This window comes from Copadichromis virginalis, linkage group LG22, assembly GCF_057382275.1.
Source record: "Copadichromis virginalis isolate Kocher_CV1m ecotype Utaka linkage group LG22, C_Virginalis_male_GT1.1, whole genome shotgun sequence".
Classification (NCBI taxonomy): Eukaryota; Metazoa; Chordata; class Actinopteri; order Cichliformes; family Cichlidae; genus Copadichromis; species Copadichromis virginalis.
Window position 1 is genome coordinate 28,203,696 of NC_140638.1, and position 21,695 is coordinate 28,225,390.

The 21,695-nt window shown below is 39.2% G+C and overlaps 2 protein-coding genes across 5 annotated transcripts; both read left to right on the forward strand.

The window, feature by feature from the left end:
• Nucleotides 1-5: 5 nt before the first annotated feature.
• On the forward strand, nucleotides 6-12,536 carry kdf1b (keratinocyte differentiation factor 1b). Of its 4 annotated transcripts, none has more exons than XM_085447131.1 (4): nucleotides 6-56; nucleotides 2,090-3,041; nucleotides 3,151-3,237; nucleotides 10,392-12,536. In XM_085447131.1, exons 2-4 carry the CDS (start codon nucleotides 2,096-2,098, stop codon nucleotides 10,484-10,486), a joined length of 1,128 nt encoding a protein of 375 aa, XP_085303257.1. In that variant the 5' UTR covers nucleotides 6-56; nucleotides 2,090-2,095; the 3' UTR covers nucleotides 10,487-12,536. The 4 variants fall into 4 exon arrangements, with proteins under 4 accessions (XP_085303257.1, XP_085303256.1, XP_085303255.1 ...); XM_085447130.1 differs by lacking the exon at nucleotides 6-56 and adding an exon at nucleotides 1,030-1,075; XM_085447129.1 differs by lacking the exon at nucleotides 6-56 and adding an exon at nucleotides 1,032-1,247.
• A 3,386-nt stretch (nucleotides 12,537-15,922) lies between these two features.
• On the forward strand, nucleotides 15,923-21,302 carry nudc (nudC nuclear distribution protein). The gene is made up of 9 exons (XM_085446354.1): nucleotides 15,923-16,144; nucleotides 16,808-16,885; nucleotides 16,995-17,204; nucleotides 17,312-17,383; nucleotides 17,501-17,614; nucleotides 18,648-18,842; nucleotides 18,935-19,018; nucleotides 19,123-19,241; nucleotides 20,993-21,302. Exons 1-9 carry the CDS (start codon nucleotides 16,070-16,072, stop codon nucleotides 21,042-21,044), a joined length of 999 nt encoding a protein of 332 aa, XP_085302480.1. The 5' UTR covers nucleotides 15,923-16,069; the 3' UTR covers nucleotides 21,045-21,302.
• The last annotated feature ends 393 nt before the right edge of the window (nucleotides 21,303-21,695 follow it).

Here is a 21,695-nt window from a genome sequence, read left to right on the forward strand (position 1 = left end):
CACCCGGTGCATTTGTCCAGCGACCGACAGCATCACCGACTCCCGTGTATTTTGAGGTAGCTGAAAGGAGCGAATGTCGTCTTTCCAAGGAGAAAATAAGCTAATCCCACACCGAGGATATCCAGCTGTAAATAACCACGAGACCCCGTGCTCGAAATTACATATCTGTTTATTCTCATAACTCCTAATTTATTATTTATAAAAGTTTATCTCCAAAAAGACAGCACAAATCCAACCTATAACACAATGACCATCGTTAGCTTCTTAGCTTTCCCATTCATCCTAGCAAGCTCATCCAGCTGCGGAGTTATTTAACAACAGTAAATCCAAAGTGCTATTACCACTGCTAGCTTGTTAGCTTCCTCGACTTATAGATTATTGCCGGCCTTTATGCTAAGCTCCGGCGGTCCTTTATGAGTAAATGACATGTAACACAAAAACTTTGTTATTTTTAATGCATATCGCTCTACTAGGAGGAGTCCTGACACATTCGTGACTACCTGCTGTTTAGCTACGTTGCCATAAAACGAGCCGTGTTGTCAAAGTAAACGCAAAGAAATGTAGTATTTCCGGTTGGTTTTCTTTCTAAATAAACTACAACATTCAATATTATATTTTATGTACCATAATAATAAAAGTCATACGAAAATATTGGTTAAAGATGTACTTTATTTACTCGCACTGTTGTTACTAAATTGTTCTCTCAAATATATGTAAAAAAAAATATCAGTATACTTTCATGTGGAATATCCGGTAATTCAATGACCAGTGTAGGTGACTTGACGCTGGTTCACAGATAAGGACAATAACCACCGGAAATCTGTTAAAAAAATAAAACTGTAAAAATTACCTTTTATAATGGTAGGCTGGGTATAACTGTGTTTTAACTGTTGTTGTTTTTTTTTATCATTGCCTTCCTGAGAAAAGTTAAGACGCCCGTGATGCGCTATTATCGTGCACGATACAAAATTACATTGGCAATTTGATGTACATTTTATTTTGTGAGTCACTTACAACCGGAAGACCAACCTCTGGCTGTAGCTACCTGGTGCGCCTCTTCTACCTTGACGCTCAGGTACACAGATTTGGTCGAAAACTTTGTTGAAACTGGCGTTTTGGGGCGAAATTCATACACGAAACGTTCGAAATGGATTACAATAAATAAATGCGTACCATAAAGTGGAGAATCTAGCATTAATTCGGGAGACGGCCGGTGGACGCACCGTGTAAACTGTGAGTAATGTTAGGTGAGAAAGTCCTCAAATGGAGGAAACTGCCGCAATGACAAGTCGCCATGAAAGTGAAAATAATATTTGTATTTGAGACGAAATTCGAGCTCATATGTTCCTAAAGTTACCGTCAAATCGAGTTTGTGATTAGATAAAGACAAAACCGCAATACTATAGTCCCGTTTGACTTGTTTTTTTAAAAGCTAAGTCATACTGTTGATAAATGTCCAGGCGTATATCGTCACAACACAGGTTGCCAAACACTACTGAAGAATTGCAACATTGTCGTTTTCTAATAAGATTCATGTAATAAATAAATAAATACAAATGTAAAATAATTATAATTTATAATTACACTTTTTTTTTTTAAATAAGGGAAATAATTCGTCTTTACTCAGGTTGTTTTAATGATCCATATCCATATCCACAGAGTAGCCTTCATCATTGTTATGTGTTCTTAATGAGTAAAAGGAAATAAAACTATATAATTCTGAAATGAACATAGGTGTGAATCACCAGAAAGTGTACTCATTGGAGTTTCAATGAGTATTTTGTGATCTCCATGATGTCATGCAGTATATTTGATATAAGAACGGGTAATTGTGTTTGACTGTGTGTACACATACTCCGTAAAACCTGTTGGGCTGCATTACCTGCCACCTGCGGATATTAGTTTCACGATTGTTTTGACGAGAAATGCCCTCAGGTGCTTAGGAGCACACTTATTTCCTGCTTGACAATGTGGATTTATAAGAAGCGTTTTGTTTAGCTGTACTATTTCAACCCTGTCTCATCATTTAATTGAACCTCAGATGACCTCAATGTTTTTCTCATTTTTGTTCTTGGATTTTCTGATGCAGTCAATCATGTCTGCTGGCACCTCCAGCAGCCTTACGCATGGTTCAGGACGTGGCGCAGGCCACAGGCTTCGGTCCAGCCGGAGCAACAGCCAGGGGTCGTCCTATGAAGAACGTTGTGTGGACCCAGTTGAAGACAGAGCACAAAACCCAGAGCCGAAAGGAGTCCACAAAGCTGACCTGAAGGATGCTAATGGCAGACAGTATGAGACCATTGGCTTCATTCCTGGCTCAGCTGAGCCATCCACTGCAACCCAAACCTGCAATCCATGCGCTTCTCCGAGAAGCTGTAGGACTTTTATATGTAGCATACTTACTTGCGGCCTGTACAGGGTCTGCCAGAACTCCATCCTCGCTCCATGCCTGGCACCAAAGGAGAGTTCACCAGATGAACCAGAGAGGTTGAGTCTCCAAGCTATGAACTCAAGAGACAACAAAGAAGAGTACACTGCAGAAGAACCCTGGTTGGAGGATCTCCACATTGCTGGAGTCAAAGTGGACAGCACAATAGAGTATTTAGGTGCTAAAACCAATCCTCCCACTTTGCCATACGTGCCACCTCCTGGTGTTCAGACACTGCCGAGCCACCAGTCGCTGCATGAGTCTATAAGGATTGATGACTGGGAGGATGGGGAGGAGAATGTGGACTCCCTGATTACTAAGAAGCTGCTGGAGCTCTACTCTGAATATCAGATTGAAGAACTGGCCCGGTGCACCTCAGACTCGGTGTTCCTGAAAAAGAGCAAGGCCATCAACCAGCTCATCAACTCACTGGCTGAGGAACATAAAATGGATGAGCAGGAGGCCGAGTGTCGGCTAGTGCGTGGAATCATCCGCATTAGCACTCGGAAGAGTACGAAGAAGAGGCCGCACATCTCCAGGAATGAGAGGACACTGTCGGACAGCGGAAACGAGACGATGAGGGAGAGCGAGTCCTTTTCATTGAGCAACAACAGTAAGTCCTGACCGACTCCTTTACTACAGAAATATCAGTGTTCCTGCCGGCATCTAGGAAATGCTTCAGTGCCATCAAGTAACAATCTCATTTTCTCTGTTTATCTAAGATGACTACAAATCAAATCCCAATATCCAAATATCAGATTTGACCTCCTCTGATCAGTGTGCCAGGGAGATTTGGAGGAACAATGGAGGTAAGAAATCTGCACTATTCTGCTTTGTTGAAAGTCTGTCCTAAACGAGCTATTCTGATAAAGTCAATTTATTAGACTAGCTTCACTGTACAATAGACGATATAAGCCATTCAGTGCCAGTAAATAGAAACTGCAAGTAAAATCCGCCACTCTGCTGACAGACATTGCAGTCATGGTGTTACATAACATTCAGAGTGGTTTATTCATTTTCAAGACTGATTATAGATGCTTCAGTCACCATGAGGTTACATAGATGAGGCCTGCTAAGGCTCTTCTATGTACTACTTACTATATACTAGAAGTGGGATGTGGGAGGGGCACAGGATTCAATTCAACCATTCAAGTTTTCTTTACATTTATACTTTCTGTAACTTTTCTGTTTTAGAGCCTTTATGGATTAAAAAAATAATGTGCATCAGTGAATGTTACAGTCACACTTTGTCACATATGTGTGAGCAGCTGTGCAGTTTCATCTCTCAGTAAGTCAGGAACAGACATCTGCTGTTTTGCACCAGTCAAAAAGTAGCTTTTGGAGCAGTTGCGTCATTTCTATTGAGTTGCTTCACTCAATTTCAGTGAGCGTGGAGCCCCTGCAGGTGGGGCACTGACAGCTAGGTAAACAGTATGAAGTGAAATTAGGTCAGTATTTAAGTGATTTTACAATTCATTTTGAACCGTTTTTATTGTTAATGATTCATAAAAAAATATTATTGGGGCATGAATGTTTTGAAGCAGGACATGCCAGAACAGGTTTGAGAACCACTGCTTCACACTAACAGTTCATCTGTGCACTTTATGACTGAAGTAAATTTAAAAACAAATCATATCAAACTACAAGCTACCAAACATAAATTACACTGGCAGTGTGGTTGGATTATTTAGATAACCAAAAAAAAGAAAGCTAACATTTGTGATTTTTGACTAATCAATGTTTTTCATGATCTGTCTTTCACAATTATGTGTTTTTGTCATTAACTGATAACTGAGTTCAGGCAATAGAAAAGATTTGTTTAGAAATAGGTTAGCACTAAGTTAAATATTTACGAAGACTAAGGAATACGTTGTTTTTTTGTTTTTGTTTTTTCTAAAAGCATTTAGCAATTGGCAAAACTAAGATTGACATTTTCTCACACCTTTGTTTCCTTTCATTCTCTTTTTTTCACGACCTAATTCATATGTAATTAAGTTTGTTATCACAAATCAAATAAAAGGGAATCAGTGGGAATTACAATTGACCCTGTGCACGAGAAAATGCTAACTTCCTGGTTTGAGACCGGATGTGGGGTTGTACATTTCCGGTAGCTTTACTTTGCGGTCAATCGCTACTGCGAAGATATACTCCAAAATCATGTCCAAAACTCAAAAACGGAAAGATCGTGTTAAGTTACAAAGAGGAGAAGGTGGGAACACTCACCACTGTTGTGTCATAAAAAAATCTAATGATCAATTTTGACGTTTAATGAGTTTTGATCGATCAGTTGTTTACATCACTCAACACAAGCAGAACTGCATCACTGCAGCAGAAGACACATCGTCCACATTCAGAAGCACATCTCTGTATAGTGACAGTTATTATGATTTAAACAGGCAAATGTTCAGCATTCAAACTACAGGTGAACAATAGTCAAACCAGATGTTTCCCGTTATGTCGATATCAGCTAGTCAAGTACACACCTACACAGCATGTTAACAAACCGTGAAAAAAGCCACACAAAAAATGAATGATTGCTGGTAAGGGTTTCTATACATTAGTATGTACGAAGGGTATGTTGTGACTTACCTTAAAAATTACAGTGGTCCCTCGCTGTAACGCGGTTCACCTTTCACCTCGCTGTTTCGCAGATTTTTTAGTGCAAGTTTGCATGCTTATTTTTTTTTACGTCACATTGTGTCCTGCGTCCTGATCGCTGCAGACGATCTCCTCCGTGACGTCTCTCCTGTACAGTACAGAATCACTGCATCGATCGCTAGCAGTGTGACTCTGAAGTGCAGTACTGGATGTCCACGAAACGTTTTGCACCGTCAAAAAATAAAATTGGCTACTTGATTTCACCTATCGCTGGTTATTTTTAGAACATAACACCCGCGATAAACGAGGGACAGCTGAGAAATATAACATTTGAATCCATTTTCTCTTTTGCTCTGAGCCGCGGGGAAAAAATATCGACAAGTCGATGAACATCATTTACAGATATATTGGGTAAATGCCCAAGACATCTATAGAAATGTAAATCGCCGCTTGATTCATTCATTTGCTTAACTTGTTTTGGACCGTAAACCAGGCGCGAATAAGACACCGGAAACAAAGCTCCCCACAGGAGTTTCTGCACCGGAAGTAGCATATGCTAACGTGCACATAGTCAATATCTAAATAAAACATCCTAAATTGTATCAAAGTTGTACTAATTGCTTTATTCATGGGTTAATGTGAGATTCTACGTGCGGGGTACAGTGTAAAAATGAAGAATGGGGGGAATTCACTAGAAAGAAGACGTGTAAAAATTTGTTTTGTAAGCTACAGTAGATTTGTTCTTTTTGCATACAGGCTGTGATCACCTGAGCTGTGCTGTAAGCTCTAAGCTTTATTGCTCTCTGTAGTGTTAACTGAATTCAGTAACATAATCGCACAGATAAGCTTAAAGAGATAAGCACAGTTTCACTTGGCTTGGTGTAACATTGACCATCAAAACCATAGCTTGCCCTGCACCAGTACAACATGCATTACTGTAAACTTTACCACAACACTGCAAACTAGGTACTTTAGCCTGCACTGAACTGCACTGAACGGTCTATATTTTGATCCAGCCTTATAATAAAAATGTATGCTACAGCTATACATCATGTTTGATCCAATATCTAATTTTAAAACTCCAGCATACTTCAGAACCGTACCTAAACATTACATTTCAGATTTATTAGATGTCACTGAGCACTTTGAAAATGTTCCCTTATATTCCTCTCCTGTCTTCTCTTTCTTACCATTCTTTCCATCTTTGAGAGTGAGCTTATTGCATATTTGTATCCTTGAAAATATAGCCGCTGTACTACATATTGTGGAACTGTTTGTGTTTGGTGCTGGGCTGTTGGAAACATTTCCAGATGGCTGCCATTGATAAATATTACTCCACCTATGCTTGTTTGTTTTTTGTAGCTCTAGCCAGAGTGGCAAATTTGCTGGCATCAGCAATGAGTGTGATGAGAACATAAAATAATATGGATCCTAAAGAGTTCTAATAATCTTTTGCCCAAAATGACCACAGTTTACCAACAAGGGGTTCACGCTATTGGCTCAGACTATCCACTATGAACTGATTGGAGTGAATGGAGATAAATGGCAAAAGTGGTTCTGGACTGAACTTATTTCAGTATTTTAATAGTCTTGTTTTTTTCTTACAAAGAAGATAAAATTGCACATAATACAGTAGCTTTGTGCTGTACATTGATTAGGTGGAATGAGATTTGCAGCAGATTGTGATTGTGATTCCCTTAATTTCCTTTAATTCAAATAACTAGCTAATAACTGATAACAAATAACTAACTTATAATCATGGTAAACTCACAACAAACATTTCAACCAACTTGGTTCGTTACAGCCAAAAGTTCCTGTTTGATGTATGGGATTTAAATTACCGTATGAATGCCCCGAAAAGCGGTTTATGATGCATCATGTCACTTATACTTACAAAAGAATATTTAAAAACAATTAAAACACAGTTAAAAATAATTAAAATCTGAACTGCAGTACTGTGTAGCACTGCTTTAGCTTTTCTCATATTTCTTTATATTTTTGAGGAAAATAGGTGCAGCGATTTATTGAAACATGGGTAAATGCAAATACCCTATGGAAAGCAAAAGCAGAGTGTACCCTTCTAACAAGTTTGGAATGACTGTCTTTATTCTTTAAAACAGCCTAAACTCTGTTCTTGTCATTTTTAATCTACAGGATTCTTGAAAAACATTCCAAAGCTCATATTTGGATTATTATTGGTTATTCAATTTTTTCTTATCAACTTGATCTCACGCTGCTTTAATAATGTTGAATTCTGAGGAGGCCAATCCATGACTGACAGTGACTCCATTAATGCTTTTACTGCATTAGCAGTGGGTTTGTGATTGTTGGTGTGCTAAAAACAAAAAATAAAGTCATGACCTGTTAGATGATTTTCAGATGGTTTTACATGGCGGTATCTTAGGTACTTTTAAGTGTTCATAATTCCTACAATTTTGATAAAATTCTTAGCACCACAGGCTTAAATGCAGTCCCATACCATGACAGAGCCTCCATTGTGTTTTACAAATTAATTCTTAATAATAGTAATGTTGGAAAAATTGCACAAAAATATATTTTGACTTTAAATAAGGGTCTGATCATGATATGTTGTACAGCTCTTCTGTAGTCATGGTCTACTTTTTGTTGAGCGGCGCTGGTTTTAACAGATTTTGGTTTAAAAGGTGTAGCACGGTTATTAGCACTGTTGCCTCACAGCAAGAAGGGCCTGAGTTCGATTCCACCACCTAGCCAGGGCCTGGTGGTGGTCTTAGGGATCATCGGGATATTTTTTTAGTAAATGTGAAACAAGTCTTTGTGTTCTTTTCAGTCTGCGGACCAAAACTTGATGTCCTTTCTCTTTTTTATATTGTGGAATCATGAACACTGACTTTCAGTTTTTTAAACTTTTTTCTTTTGTGAGTCAATCTTGGAGTAATTTTGATTGGCTGGCCACTCCTGGGAAGGATCACCACTTTTGCAATTTTTCTCCTTTTGTGGAACTTGGAGTATCAAAGTCTTAAAAAGGCCTTTGTCACCCTTTCCAGACTGATAGATGATAAATGTCCATGACTGTGTTTCTTATCTGTTCTTAAAGTAACTTCAGATCGTGGCATGATGTGTTGTTTTGTTTTTGGTTTTTTAGATCTTTTAGCTGGCTTCATCTGAAACATTTAAATAAAGTTTATTAAGCAACACAGAGTATGTGTATGTTTTGCAGAATTTGAATCTGCGCAGAGAGCATAGCCCTGTACAATTAAGAATTCGTCCTGCTACTTCTATCAGTACTCACATCATCAATAAACTCTGGTTCCACTGGCAGCCATTCATGGCAATGGCAAAATGTTGCCTCCACAATGTTAGATAATGTGGTATACCTTGGATCACTAGATCATGAGTCGATTCTCTCCTTTTTAATACTTTCCTCATCATTCTGGTGCAAGTTAATCTTGGTTTCGTCTGTCCTTTTTTAAATTTTTATTAGGTTTTTAATGTCTAATTAGCACTTCTGTTCTTGAATGTAACCAGTGGTTTGCACCTTATTGTAAATTATCTGCATTTCCATTCATGAAGACATCTCTCGTTTGTAAGACCTTGAGTGTTTTTGACTTGGTTACTTGTTCTGAAATCACATATATTCTGTGGTCTTCCGAAGCTCTTTGGATGTCATATTGACAGATCCAGTGAAAAAGATCCAGTCTTTTATCTGTGTGATTGATCATGAAACAACAAGAAAACAGGCTTCACATGACGATGAAACTGACTGTTAGTCAATTGCAGTTATTTTCATGCTTCTAAAAATGAGGTCCTATAAAAATAGCTGTAAATTCTGAACTGTTAATTCAGCACTTCTGTTAAACCTTTTGAATTAAAACTGAAAGTTTGCACTTCAATCATATCTTGGTTGTTTGAGCCGGAAGCAAAACTACAAAACATATCATGAAGTTATGCTTATCTGTATAACAATAGCAAGCAATTTTCATCTTTTATATAAAAAAATATACATACAAGTATTAAGTAGGTAAGAAACACAATTCAAGAACATTTGGAAGAGGTTCACATTTAATAATAATAATGGATTGCATTTATATAGCGCTTTTCATTCACTCTCACATTCACACACTGGTGGTTGTAGCCACAGCTGCCCTGGGGCAGACTGACAGAAGCACGCCTGCCATATCGCGCCATCGGCCCCTCTGGCCATCACCAGTAGGCAGTAGGTGAAGTGTCTTGCCCAAGAACACAACGACCAGGACAGACAGAGCTGGGGATCGAACCGGCAACCTTCCGGTTACAAGATGAGCTTCCCAACCCCCTGAACCACGGTCGAAATTTTTAAAGGACCATCCATCTAAAAATTTCAACAAAATTTTAACAAAAGTGCGTTACAATGTACAGATGACAGAACCATGGAAGGGTCCGACACCGTCACATGTGGAACTAAGCAGTAGTAGCACTTGCTGAGATATTGAAACATTCACATACATATATTTCCACTCCTGTGTAGAAAGCTTACACCACTACACCAAGAGTAGCAGAGTAGTTTATTGAAAATATGACTTCTGTGAAATTTTAGAGATTTCTATAGCCATAAAGTGAACACAGGCCTTTTGACACCAAGAACTCATGTTTCTAAGTAGATGGTGATTCACACCTGATCTGAGAAATGAGAAAAGGAACTAACAACAATCTACAAAACTAAGCAGTTATTAAGACCTTTAACAGCAAGTGGTCTTTAACCTGTGAAAGGCACCGCTCTGGGTGAGCAGGTGGCGTGGACACCTACGTTCGTGAATGCAATAACCTGAAAACAAGCGATGTAGGACCTTCAAATTGATACAATAGGTGCATCTATTAAAAATCTTGGATGAGTTTGAATCTCAGCAACCTTGAGCTCAAGGTCGGAGGTCCAATTTTCTGAAAACCTTGCGAATGCAATAACTCACAAACAAGGTGACGTAGCATTTTGAAACTGGTATGTCTACTAGGAAGCTGAAGGGTAGCACTGGTGGTTGCCAGTGTTGTTATTTGATTGTGTCCTTCCCTGCAGTGTGAGTGCTGCCTGTAAATGAGTGGAACAGTATGAAACATAGTCAGGTTTGTGTTTTGCATAACCCGTACAGTGGTTTAAGTGCATCCTCTTCCATTTGTATGTGAAGCAAAACAAACAACAGGAAACCACACAGCGAACTTTACTCTTGTGTGTCAAAAAACAAGTACTGTTGTTTGCTTGGATCGGTATTGAAAGTATCAGCTTTGGTGACTTTACTCTTACTGCCACACAAACATTATGTGTATTGTCTGTATGATATGCAAGGAAGCAAAATGAGTCTGCCACGTTTGCATGTTCATGCTCATGATAGCTTTTCTTTCTGTGTTCTTGCAGGTCACACTTCTAGTTCCCCGACATCATACTCCACTTCACACACAGAGACAAATTCTTCAGGTGTCCCGCTGATCCGCACCTATGTGAGAACATGATTCACTCACCACATTTTTCTTTATTTGTCAAACTGTGTCCAAAAGGTGACATACGGGACGTCGAAAGGAGACCCTACTTGCACACGAGTGCCTTGCTGAGCCAAGCTGTTTGCAGAGACCGTGGCTTTGCTGTGGCAAAAGGAAAATGTGAAATTTCACATTGTCTGAAGGACTTCAGTGAACTCAGGGCTCTGTGTGTAGATATTTCTGGTTCATAAATGTTATGTTTGTGTTTGAAGGATTGCTTAATGGGGAGCTTGTCCTGCAGGCAGACGTCATCAGCAGCTCTTAGGTGTTGTATCATACATGTTGTATAACCGTCCCCTCGTCCTTGAAGGAGTTAGGATCCTACGAGCTTGCTCTGATTTTACTCTTAGATTTAAAGTTTGTCGTTGGTGTTGTTTCTGTTGTTTTGCACATTTCAAATGCCTTCATTATTGTTGATTTGATGAGTATGTGTTTGCTTTCAGTTTTGTGGCTATGTCGCAAATATTTAGTTAATGAGTCTACATAAAGTTCTGATAGTTTCCGGAATTTGAATAATTTTCTAAGTGAAGCACCTGGTTGGTGTCACTGCATACTTTCTATGTAGAGGAAAAGTAGATTTTTCATTGTAATTGTATTGTGTTTCGTTACGTCCAATTGGAAATACAAGTTGAAGGCTGCAAAAAAAAAAGCCTTCAGGTGTTGTTTTTTTAAATAGTTCATATCATTAGTTAATATTCAGACAACATGGAATGTGTTTTTTCAAATCAGTTTATTATTTGTTTCAAAACATGAAGTTCATACAAAGCTGATAACTCTTAAGCTCGTATCTTAACTGTGTGCTGGATACATTTTGATTGTGACTGTTTTACCGTTTGCTTTCAATTCTCAAATATTATGTGAGCCAGCGTGATCTGCAGTGACACTGTAGGTTGTATCGTGCGCTGTAACTTATTAGCGATGTTTATCTCAAGCTGACTCATGAAGTGAAGGTGTGTTTTCATGACAACAAATGTACTTGCTGTATTTACCCTCGGGTCCTGACGGGGATTTTCCCAGCTGAGTCACTCAATCCATTTTTTTTTTTTGCCCTTTAGCATTATCAGTTTATGGTTACAGTTGTTAAGGAACATAACTGTAGTAACTTAATACAAATGGTAAACTAGTTCACGTATTCTGCAATGTGTCACCCACGATCTGTTTTACTTACATGTGTAAAGAATAAAGTTTTTTTGTAATCTTTCTGTAAAATCTTCCAGAATACTTGAGGTTTTTGTAGTGCCCAACCCCAGCATGGTTAGAATGGAATGATGGGAAACTTGTTCTGGTTTGGACCACGAAGACCAAAATTTAAAAGAAGTAATGAATTGCTGACTATATCTATCGAACTATACTTCTTACTTTACTGAAAGGGTTGAATTGTTTGGTGAAGTCTTTTGCATTTTGTTGCTAATGACACATTATAGCTGTAGCAGATCGAATGTTTAGGTGTTTCTCTTTGTTTTTCTTTTTTTTCAGCAGAAATATGTTGTATCAGGAACTAATCTCTGATATCAGATGTGGCTTTTTTTAAACCAATAAAGATTATGAAGTGGAACAAAAACAGACGTTTTGTTTGTCACTGAGAGTATGGCCACATGAGGGAGTCAGAGCGTGCATTATTTTTGACAGTATTTCCTCTCTTTCTTTTTCTGCTGGAGTTCCTGCATAATCCTAGCTAAGAATAAGATCATGTGTTTTCACATTTGTTGTTTATTTGTTTAAGTATAATATTGACATAAGCAGCCATTGACAGTAATAATGGGTTTATTTTTTGTGATTTTCGTGACACTTGGATGAACACTACATTCAGGAACAGTCTTTGTGGACAAAAAGCAGCTCTCTTAATAAATGTAACATTTTTGTATTGCTTACAAGATTTGCTTATTTCGTAGAAAAAAAAATGTTGTACTCATAAATATACAATGATTAGTGTATAATTATGTCTTCCAACAAATTGTTCACCACCCTCATAAAAACAGTGGATGAGACTTAGCATTTCCATCTAATCGCGTTTTATGTAACTAGACACAAAAGATCACAAATAACGCTTTAAAACTCCGTATGACCCTTTAACATTTGTGCGTGTATATTTTCATCATCTCTTTCTCTTTAGGTCTTTTTCCTTCTCCACCACTGCTCTCTTTCCTTCCTCATTTCAACCTCATCCTCTTAATCCTTACCTCAAGCCTCATCTCCAGAACTAAAGTCAGGGCACCAGCACATGAAAACATGCATTATCCTGATATTGGCGCAGGTAATAAAACTTCTTGCCAACTCATTTAGGCATGTGACACTCCCATCTCCAGACAGCTAATAAAAAGGTTGTCTAAACAATAACCACAGCTGGTTATAAGCTAACACTATGCCACCTAATGTTAGGCTCGAGTGTCCTAAAAATCACACTTTCCCTCAAGTTAACAGTTTGATAACATTTACACATATTATGAGAGTTTATTCATTAAGTGCACATTAATGTTATATCCACTTCAGAGAAAGTCTCAGTAACGCCAGTGAATAGCAGCAAAAGTAACATTGCTTGTATCACTGTCATCAGACAGAAATGAGCTTCACTGACTCATCAACTCCTTTTAGATTCCTTTCAGAATGTTTTACAGCCTCCACCACAATAAATAGGTGTGGACAGTCAGCATACTGACAGCTGAGGTAAACAGCAGACAGACAGCCTACGCTGACCACAGATGAACAGCAGTTGTTTCCCCTACACTGTAGCAAGGATTATGCACTTACATTGCGAAGGGTAAGAAGTTAAAATTCACTTGACTGCAATCTGCAACCTACTGACATCTAGCAGTGGTATTTTACACACTGTATCTTTAAGCCCTAAGATCATGCACAGATGTTCACTAATCATATCAAATAAATCCAAAAGGGAGCAACATAAAACAGATCTAACAGATATCAGACACAAGAAAATCAAAGTAGAGAGAAACTAAAAATAATAACAATTTCATACAAGAAATTGACAGGAAAACACAGCTAACTTACGAAAGGAAGGAGTGATGTAAGCACAGCTAGGGGAAGGTGAGTACACATGGTTGCCAAGAGCCCCCTTCTTGGCAACCAGGTAATTGCTTAGGTAGTGAAAAGACAGAAAACAAAACAAATAGTGTCTAATAGGATATGTGCATTTAACATTAAATGTGACATCTGACTATGCTAAAAGCTATGATTAACGGGAATAGGCACACTCTATATTTTGAATCTAATGTGCTGTGGTCCTACTCCCCCATCTGTAACATTTCCTCCTCTGTTGTCTTCAAATAATGGATTGCTCTTGAGATCACAGTCACCTAGCAATATGAAGCAAACAACCGGGGATCAACCTCATTAGCTGTCAAGTATGTCTGGACTTATGTCTCCATTAAGGCGAAATTATCGCTGCCAAGACACCGTTATGTAGTCTATGCACCACTTTTTAGCTACCTACTATACTTTGAAGATGAGGTGTGCTGTATGGTGCTTACCTACAGAAAAAAGAAAACCTATGGAAAACACTGAAACAAGACAAAATGACAGTATGCACTGTCGGCTATGTGCTATGTTCTTCTATATGTATTGAAAAGCTACTGAATATACAAGAGGGGAATTCATAAAATTATTCAACCAATAATCACATGAGCCTATAAATATATTATATTATATTATATTATATTATATTATATTATATTATATTATATTGACCTATCTTAGCACTACTGATGCTGTTTTTGCTATGCCAGCCTTTGCTGCAAACTTTTAAAGTGGTCCTGAGCTATAGTTCTAGTTTTTCATTGTTTCATTCAGTGGGTTTTTTTGTTTCTTTGTTTGTTTGTTTTGTTTTTGTTAAGTTACTTAAGGCTAACCTATGAATCATTCTAGCATAGAAAAAGGCATTTAAGAGATGAACCACTATTGGAAACCACTGCTGTGTCTACACTAGTGCTGTCAGCATTAATCTCGTTAAAATGACGTTAACATCATAACCGCATTAACGTGGCAAATCTCCGTTAGCGATTAACGCAGATCGGCCCATGCGTGGGGCTGCACGGCGTCAACGCATTAGTGAGCTAACCACACCTTGACGCCGTGTGGAAGGAGTTCAGTGAGGCCATGGAAAAAGACTTTCAGTCTGCGGTGAAGTGATTCTGACAAACATTCAGGAGGGGAAATCATTACTCTGCTCACATGTGAATAATGCAAGTGGAGTGGTGCCAACTTCAACTGATATAGGTATTAAGGACCTCCTTAATACCATTTACACATTTTCTGTAGAGGAAGTAAAGTCGAGCGGGATGATTGATCCATCACTGGGGGCAAGTTTGCCATTCTCCTCAGCTGGAAAAGGGTGGAGTGCCCACTCCAGGTGAGGGACAAGATTCTGCCCCAAGTGGAGGGGTTTAAGTATATCAGGATCTTTTTCATGAGTAAGATGAGTAGTGCAGGTGCAGTGATGTAAACTGGTCTGTTGTGATAAGGCAACAGGCAAAGCTGTTGATTAACAGGGGATCTACATCCCTACTCTTACCTAAGATTACAAGCTTTGGGTAGTGACAGAAAGAATGAGATCGCAGATACAAGTGACACAAGTAAGCTTTCTTAAAAAGTTGTCTGACTTCTTCCTTAGAGATAGGATAAGGAGTTTGGTTATTCAAGCAGGCTTCACAGTAGAGCTGATACTCCAGTGTGCCGAGGGTGCCTGGGTAGTGTTACAGGCAAGCATATCCTACCAGGAGCAGGCCCCAGTAGACCCAAGACACCCTAGAGAGATTATTTTTTCAGCTCGCCTGGGAATGCCCCTGGATAAGGTGGAGGGGGTGGCCCCGGAGAGGGAAATCTGGGCTTCTCTGCTCAGGCTTTTGCCCTCATGACCCAGCCAAGAATAAGTGGAAGAAAGTAAATGGGTGTATGGATGGCTGGATTATTAACTACACTGTCCAGAAAAATAATAGCGTTTATGGAATGTTAGTGATGAGGTGGTTCTTTATCATAGAACAGGTTGCATAACCAAAATCACAGTGTAACTTTGTCTTAACAACTAAGGTTGGAAATTTGACTTTTTATATTTTCATCTTGCTTTTTATGGGATATTTCATACTTGTTTATGTCTGTGATTGTTTTTAAAAAAAAGAAGAACAAGTACCTGCTTAAACCTCCATTTTCCAGCAAATTGCACCTATTATTTCTATCTATCCGCTATAACACGGCAGCAGGCTAGATTTTATTATTATTTTAATCCAATATGTTGAATGAACATGACGATTAGCATTCAACTGCATAAATTTAAAGTTTCAATCATGGCTCCGTTCTCTTCTCTAGAATATTCTTATTCTTCAAATAAGCCCGAGTCCCGCCCTAAAACAGCGCCTTCCATTTATTGGGTGTTTTAGCTATCAGTAACAGTGTATTGCTCCAATTGGTCGAAACAAGAGCAAGAAGGGGGTTGTTTCCAGGAAGTGTTCAGCGTGACTCTCACAGAACAGCTTTGCTTTCTTTCTAACAGAACTTGTTTTGCTTGATTTTTGCGTCGGTCCTGATTCCGCATCTCAGTCAGTCAGCATGGGTGAAGATGAAGAAAAATATGACGGCATGTTGCTTGTTATGGCGCAGCAACACGAAGGAGGGGTGCAAGAGGTAAAGCAGTGCATCGCCGTGCTAACATGCTAAAGCTACTGTACTAACGCTAACGTGGTTAGCCTGTAAGCTAGTATGTACACCATGCCTATAAACAGTCACAAACACGAACAAAAAATAATGTTTTAAACTGTTTTGCAAAGTTTAGAAAATGATTTTGTTATTAATAATCATGGCTTTCGTGGACTATCTTAGCTACTGCCTGCGGAGTGTTCTGGTGAATTTGGCATACATGTGACTAAGGAGACAGCACAACTTAGCAAAAAATGAACTTAGTTCTGTTTGAGCATGTCTATTAGATGCTCCATGGTCCTGATAGAAGCTGTTAAAAGTAATGTTCGTTACAAGTAATTTTCTTACTGTAGTAACGTGACGTTGTGTCCCGGATGAGTGAAGGTTCTGGAAGAAAATGTATTTGCTAAAAGAGATCTGCTGTTATGAGGAAAAGGTGAAGGATGTGATCTGGAAACAGATGCATAAGCTAAAGCGCAACGAATGTTTGGTAACAATGGTGTATTTTAAGAGTCGTGAACAGGCAGACACCCAGCACAGAAAAGGAAGGCTCTCCCATCCAAGCAGTAATTTATTTCAGACATAAAGTCCAAAGCTGTAATCTGTTATATGGATTTTGTAACTTATTCTTGACCTATTTTCTATCAACAGTTAGTAAACACATTTTTCAGCTTCCTCCGCCGCAAAACTGATTTCTTCACTGGTGGAGATTCAGGTGCAGCAGAGAAGGTGAGCATTGCTGTTCGATCTATACCTCGTGTCACATTCAAGAGTTCAGTGATAAGCACACAACTCCACCCGTCCCTCAGTTTTAAATGAAATCCCTTGTGTTCTTCAGCTCGTCAAGGATGCCTTTGCTCACCACAGCAAGCTAGCACTGAAGGCCCAGAAAGAGAAGCAGATGAAACAAGAGAAAGAAAAGAGAGAGAAAGCTGAAAGAGCGGCCAAGCTTGCAGAGGAGGAGAAGAAAAAGAAGAATGACGACGGTCCAAGAATCCAGGAGCTGACAGACGAGGAAGCAGAGAAGCTTCAGACTGAGCTTGACAAGGTGAAATGCTGATTTCAAAATTTTCTGTCATCAGTGTGTCTCTGAAACGGTCAATTACACTCTGAACTGTTATGTCTGTTAATTTATGTCCGGATTTTTTATGCTAGAAAAAGAAGGAAGAAGAGAATACAGCAGCAGCAGCAGAGATGTCATCTGACAAAGCCGAGAAAGAGAAAGGCGTGAGTGAGGAGTTTGACATGTACCTTATTACTTAGTGTTGACTGAGCAGTAAAATGGGGTGCGCTTAATGTTTTGTTTAATTAACTCTCATTCATGTTCATTTTCTTTTCCTTCAGTCTGACTCTGAAGGAGAGGAGGATGAGAAGGACAAAGATAAACTGAAGCCTAATTCAGGAAATGGAGCTGACCTGCCCAACTACAAGTGGACGCAGTCCCTGTCTGAAGTCGATGTGAGTTCTTTCTGGTTTCAGCATCATGCTGGACTTCACCTCTTCTCAGCTTGTGTTTACTGAACATCTGAATGGTTCTTTGAACATCTCTCACCTCTCAGCTTTCAGTTGTATTCTCACCATACGTAACAGCTCCATCATAATGTTGTTATTACAGCTCACGAATGTCACCTTTGCCTGAGTTTGCCAGTTGGATAGCACAATACGATGCATATTAAAACCCTCTTAATGTTTCCTGTGCATTGCCCTGCGCCTCTTTCTTTCAGGCGATGTGTTTCCTTAAACAGCATGCGCCAGAACACATTTGTATTTGTTTTTCATCGGCCTTTGCAGAAGGGGAAGATCATGACACTTGTTATGTGAATTCTACATTATTATTCCTTCCAGCTTTATTCAGATATGCCAAGAGTGTTGTGGAAAGAGTCAGAATGCATACAGAACACTGGATAAATAAAAGTGCTGGAAGTTGTCTTAAATATCTTTTAACATTGCCATTACATTTGAGTACCACCTAATGTGTTTGGGGTTGTTATAGCAACATGCGAGAAAGTTCTGGGGCATTATTTGTACGCGACACAAGCGCAGAAATGGAGGGCGTCGACGTAATCTTATACTTCCTGCTCGGTGCGTGACTCAGACAGCACGGTGTTGTTTCTTGTGTGGCCATATTCCTCGTTGCTGGGTTTCAAGGGCAGTTTTAATTTTCATAAGGCGACACGGTCATAAGTGATCGTGCGGTACCACTGACTAGCCAATCAGTGGCATGCAATCTGTTGAAATCACATTATCAGATCTACCGAGATCACTCCAGCTCATTAGGTACTAAAAAAAGTGCTTGTTACCAGGTACTACCACTTATTGGAAAAGCCTAAAATTCAAGTTGAGCCTGACAGTTTTGAGTGGAAAAAGGTTTTATTGGAGAGCAGTGGAATTTCTTTTCTTTTTTTTCTGTGCAGACGAGAGTTTTATAAGCTTATAAGAACACATGTGCGCGTGTATAATTAAAATATTAATAATTAAACTCCTCCCACAGGTGGCAGTGCCCTTTAGCGTGAACTTCCGCATTAAGGGCAAAGATGTGGTGGTGGACATCCAGCGGCGCTCCATCAAAGTGGGCCTGAAAGGACATCCTCCAGTTATTGATGGCCAGCTCTACAACGAGGTGAAGGTAGAGGAGAGCTCCTGGCTCATCGATGATGGCAAGGTGGTTACTGTCCACTTGGAAAAGGTAAGAAGACATGTAGATGTGTGGCACACTGTGGAATTACTCAGTCAACTGGAGAGAGAGAGAGAGTGCGTCAAATCGTATTTTGATTTCAGATTAACAAAATGGAGTGGTGGAGCAAGATCGTCACTACAGATCCTGAAATTAACACCAAGAAAGTCTGTCCTGAGAACTCAAAGGTAAACATTCACACGAACTGTTTATTGTAGAAGGAACTAAAAGATTACTGACACGTGTGGTTGTTTCTGCTCCTTCCTCACTGTGCGCGCTTCCTGTTGAACAGCTGTCAGATCTGGATGGAGAGACGCGTGGTATGGTGGAGAAGATGATGTACGACCAAAGGCAAAAATCAATGGGCCTACCTACATCTGAAGAGCAGAAGAAACAAGATATTCTTAAAAAGTAGGTTTCAGTGTTGGTGCAGATTTTGTGTCTGAAGGCTACAGTAGACGCTAATAAACACCTGAATAATGGAGCCGTCTACTTTTGAGCCACTCTGTGGGTAAAATGGGCACCAGTTTTTAAAATTAAAGAAGAATCCAAACAAAGCTGCAGGAGAGATGATAAAAAATGAAATATCATGAAACTAAGTTAATCACATTTTAAAGATGGCGAAAAAATTGGAAAAAAGATGGGAAAAGAATCGGTTCCCTTCATGTGAAATTGCAAAGATGTTTCTCCTGCAGGCATGTTTTGATAGTGTAGTGAAATGAACTGATACCACTGAGTAAAAAAGTTTGTAGTATACTTTGGAAATTAGCAATAAAATATAAGTAAGTATATCCCAGTCAGTGAAATTGCCTAGAAACAATGTTACAAATGGAGAGCTGAAGTAACACGGTGTCTTTCTTGAGGCAGTAATATTTAAACAGTATGTATCCCAGTAGGCTGCAGGTCCATGTGTGGTATGGTAAAGATCAAGAGTCTATCACGTTTGAATCCGTACATTAGGGAAGTTAACATGCACTTGGAGCTTTATCCACCTCCACTCTCCAACACAAAAAAATGGCACAGCCTTACTTCTGCTGGTGAGAGAGACAATCCATGAAGTTGCACTTGCTGTGTTTAGAGGAAAAACAAAACTTAAGCCGCAGACACTATAAAAGATAGACTTAGCTTCTGGATCTTAAAAATTAAGCCTTAAACCTGCAATCTTTGTAATGGCCACCAGAGGGCGATACTTGTCTATGGAAATATGGCCCCCAGGCTTGATCTTTATGTGCTCTGTCACACATTTCGGCTCATTTTGAATATAAAATGAATTCAGTTGTGTTGATTTTTGTCATTGTGTCATGATGATTAACCACAAAGAGCTCATTGATTTATGAGTGCATGAACCCAGTTTTGTTTTTGTACACAAATAATAATGATATATGAAGCTTTAAATTTCACAGCAATCGGTTTAATAAATGGAAACTTTGTTTTAGGCAAACAGTGGATGGTAACAATTAACATGACACAATTTCCTGTTACTCTGTTTAAAATTAACTTAAAAGAAATAGATTGTGTACTGCTAATTTTCCTCTTATAAAAATTATATGTAGGAATTTTCCTGAGTGGGGGGGAAACAAACAAACTTCAGACTGATGTTTCAATGACTGTATGAGTCAGTGGTTCATGTGCAGCTTATTACTGTTTGTTGGGAATGACCCCTTTCGCTCCTCTGCTGTCTGCTGGAGCCCACTTCCTCTTCTAGCTTGTTAAAGCTGCCTCTGAGGATCTTGTTTAATTTTATAAAGGTTAAACAATAGTACCATAGGGAGCGCTGTGGAGGTAATTGGTCTCAGAGTTTCTTTAGTGACACAAAGGTCAAATTGTGTCTGTCCAATCAAACATGTTGTGTGAAGGTGTCATCTCAGACGAAGCGTACAGCTTTTCATTCTTAGCAGAATTAAAATAAACATTCGCTTTGCAGCAGAAAACAAAGGCTTTTCCTCTGACCAGCCTGGAATACAGAAGGTTTTTAGAATAATTTCACTTCATAGAAATGTGAGAAAACAGATGTAACCTGCTCTGTTCCTTCCCAGAAAGTTTAACCAACCGTCATGATCCATAAATGAACGAATCTCCCATTCACTGACTTCACAGGCTGACTGCACCTCGCCTTCTCACCTTCCCTTTGTTTCTGACTCTGACACCTTCTGTCTCTGCAGGTTCATGGCTCAGCACCCAGAGATGGATTTCTCTAAAGCCAAATTCAGCTGAGGCTTTCTGTTGTCAGAGGTTTTAGATTCACGGTTCATGTAAATGACACCAGAGCTGACATCAGGCACCAACCAACTCCCCCTTCATCTCTCTGCTGGACATGCTTGTGCTGACGTGCATGTCTGAAGTGCATAGATTCATGTTTAAATCCAAGAGTTTGATAAATGTAACAGCAGTGTTCTTCCTTTGCATGTTGTTTCCATATTTAAAGATGTGTCTGGATTTTTTTTTTTTTTAATAAATGGATTTAAAATGTAATTGAGTTCTGAACCATCAGTCTGAAGAAGTGCAATCATAAAGCCAGGAAGCCTTTTCCTCCTCCTGCTGTGCAGATTTTGGACGCTCACGAGCTTGCAGAAGCTCGTGAGCTTGGAAAAGCCAAACGTAACGCTGCAGTTCCAGTGCATGAATTATTGGAGCTAATTTATCTGAATTTAAGGGGCGGGACCACATCTCGGAACCCCAAGCGCTACAAGCTGTTCGTTTTGCTTCGTACCCCACCCTCACCCCCTCTTTCAATTCATTCACTTCTCTAAAATGAACCTAAAATGAGGATGTGGTCCCAGCTAGTGAAATGCAGCGACATCATGCAAAGGTTGAATAAGATGTTTCATTTTCAGCCACAAGAGGGCAGTGTCTTCCTGAAACATC